Here is a 3,152-nt window from a genome sequence, read left to right as displayed (position 1 = left end):
TCTAATAAAATACAGAATTAGGCAAGAAACAATTAAATACAGTAAAAAGAAGGCACGTGAAAAGCGAGAGAAAATCTCCGAAATTGAAGCGTCCTTGAAGAATAGTGAGGAAAACTGCAGTGCTAACCCTACTGATGCTAACTGTGAACGCGTTGAGATTTTGCAAATGGAATATGACTCCCTCTACGAAGAGATGGCCAAAGGTGCAATAATTCGTTCAAAAGCCACTTGGTATGAAAAGGGAGAAAAAAGCAATAAGTACTTCTTAAATTTAGAAAATCACAGGAAAACGAAAAGCTGAGTCCGCAAGGTCTTTAATGATGAGGGGACTTTGGTTACAGATCCTAAAAAAGTACTACTGGAAATTGAAAAGTACTACTCCAATCTCTCCAAGAGTGATCTCCTCACTCCGTCCGAAGATTTGTTATGTAGCTTTCTAAATCACCCCCGGATACCAAGACTAAGTGTTGACCAGGTCCAAACCTGTGAAGGAGCGCTGACTGTTCCTGAATGTTTTAAGTGTCTCCAATTTTTTGGCTGTAATAAGTCACCAGGCAATGATGGACTAACAGTTGAATTTTATAAAGCCTTTTGGAATACAGTAGGAAATTTGGTGGTTGACAGTTTAAATTTCGCCTACGAATACGGTGAGCTATCGAACTCCCAAAAAGAAGCTATTACAACGTTGATCGAGAAGAAGGATAGGGATAAAAGATATTTGTCAAACTGGAGACCAATCTCGCTGATTAACGTAGACGTAAAAATAGGATCAAAAGCCATTGCCAAAAGATTGGAAAAGGTTCTTCCTTACGTAACCCATCACAATCAATGCGCATATGTTAAAGGTAGAACAACTTTTGATGCTGTAAGAACCATAGAGGACGTTATGGATTTCACGGAAAAGTGTCATATTGATGGAAGATTGATCTGCTTAGACTTTCAGAAAGCGTTTGATACTGTAAATAGGGAATTCATGTTTCGTACTTTATCTGCATTTGGCTTTGGTTTTTCGTTTATTCAATGGGTTTATACTTTGTACAATAATATTTCCAGTTGTGTCCTAAACAATGGCTACTCGACCTCGTCGTTTCCTGTCGAGCGGGGAGTCAGGCAAGGCGATCCCCTATCAGCCTATCTTTTCATTATGGTTTTAGAAATTTTGTGTATTAGCATACGTGGTAATAATGACATTCAGGGAATTCCGGTGGATAACGAAGAGATTAAACTTGGACTATTCGCGGATGATCTGACTGGGTTTGTAAGGAACAACCATTCTTTGACACAATTTTTAGGTGTTGTAGAACGTTTCGGAAAATGTTCTGGACTTAAGTTGAACGAAGAAAAGACAGAGATGTTGTTATTAGGTAATTGTGCCCAAACTACAGCATCAAATTGTATCAAGTCCCAGAGCGATAGTGTGTTTAAAAAATCCGTTAAGATACTTGGAGTGCATTTTACATACGATAAACGGTTAAAAAAAAAGCTGAATTTTGAGGAACTAATTAACGCTATGAAACACAAGCTACGAATTTGGAGATGGCGAGACCTCACCATTATTGGCAGAATCCAAATTGTCAAAACGTTCATTATCCCAATTTTTCTCTATCGAGTCAGCTTGTTATGCTTTGACAAGGAATTTTTGAAGAATTCGAATACGATAATTTATGATTTTATCTGGAAAGGCAAAGATAAAGTTAAGCGTTCTGCGATTATAAATGATATCGAAAATGGGTGACTCAAAGCGCCGCATTTGGAAACTATAATTGAAACTCAGAAAATACTTTGTTGCAAGAAACTCGCAAATGATCAGGCAGCCAGTTGGAAAACTATTTTATTAAATTACTTACAGCCAGTTGGAGGTAAAATGATTTTATGTTGTAATTTTGACATTAAAAAACTGCCTATAAGGTTACCAACATTCTATGAAGAATGTTTGAATTGCTTTGCTAAGTGTTCAGCAGCAAATTATGATTCCATTCATATATCTCACACAGTCGAATCAGTTTCAAACATTATTTTATGGAACAATAAATTAATTTGCATTGATGAAAAATCCTTTTATTTTAAAACGTTGCAAGAAAAAGGTATTCTTAGACTTGGGGATTTACTAGATGAAAATAATGATTTTATTATTAAAAGTAAGTTACTTATCAATAAAGATTTGGTAATGCAAAGACAGGCAAAAATTAACGATAAAAACCGACGTTTCGGTGTCTTCATGACGCCATTGTCAAGGAGAAATAAAAATTACATAGTTTGCGGCGAGGTGTAACATGAAATTAGCATACAGTGTTTGAAGCTAATTATATAAATACTTTTGCGCGAATTGAATCGCTTTGCACGTTCAGAGTGGGTTTTAGGTCTCTGATGAAAAGCATTTCATTCACCAAACAATCAAACTTATTTCTACACTTTTTCAGAATGCTAAATCGCCTCAGTAGGTCTTTTGGGACTTCGCCGTGCTGTTCGTGATAGTGTTTATATACTGAAGATGCCTTTTGTTTATGTCCATCCACACGTGTGTGTAAGTGTCCACGCGTATGCAGGTTATGTGGGCTATACGCGTGGACACTTACACACACGTGTGGATGGACATAAACAAAAGGCATCTTCAGTATATAAACACTATCACGAACAGCACGGCGAAGTCCCAAAAGACCTACTGAGGCGATTTAGCATTCTGAAAAAGTGTAGAAATAAGTTTGATTGTTTGGTGAATGAAATGCTTTTCATCAGAGACCTAAAACCCACTCTGAACGTGCAAAGCGATTCAATTCGCGCAAAAGTATTTATATAATTAGCTTCAAACACTGTATGCTAATTTCATGTTACACCTCGCCGCAAACTATGTAATTTTTATTTCTCCTTGACAATGGCGTCATGAAGACACCGAAACGTCGGTTTTTATCGTTAATTTTTGCCTGTCTTTGCAAAAGTAAGTTAAGAGAGCTTAATATCTCACCATTGGAAGCTTTTAGGCTTATGTCTGTGATCGACGCCATTCCTTTGGAATGGCGTGAAAAACTCAAAACGTCTGCTTGCGGTATTTGCAACGAACCATTTGTTATACAGGATCAGTGCAAACTGATTTTAAACAGCGAAATAGTTCAAATAAAGTCTGTTGTGTCTAAGACTATTAACAAAGAGCTTCG

At 36.9% G+C, this 3,152-nt stretch overlaps 1 protein-coding gene across 1 annotated transcript in view; it reads left to right on the top strand.

Moving 5' to 3' along the window:
• The window catches only part of LOC137988531 (uncharacterized), a gene marked incomplete at its 5' end in the record, with an annotated part of 670,231 nt that extends 667,381 nt beyond the window's left edge, over positions 1-2,850 (top strand). The window contains one exon of the mRNA XM_068834534.1: positions 2,547-2,850. Within this exon, the coding sequence (XP_068690635.1) occupies positions 2,547-2,797 (251 nt within the window). The remainder of the gene's footprint in view (positions 1-2,546) is intronic.
• Positions 2,851-3,152: the final 302 nt, after the last annotated feature.

This window comes from Montipora foliosa, unplaced genomic scaffold (assembly GCF_036669935.1).
Source record: "Montipora foliosa isolate CH-2021 unplaced genomic scaffold, ASM3666993v2 scaffold_420, whole genome shotgun sequence".
Lineage (NCBI taxonomy): Eukaryota > Metazoa > Cnidaria > Anthozoa > Scleractinia > Acroporidae > Montipora > Montipora foliosa.
Note: the sequence above shows the minus strand (reverse complement) of the source record. Positions and strands in the feature narration are given on the sequence as shown.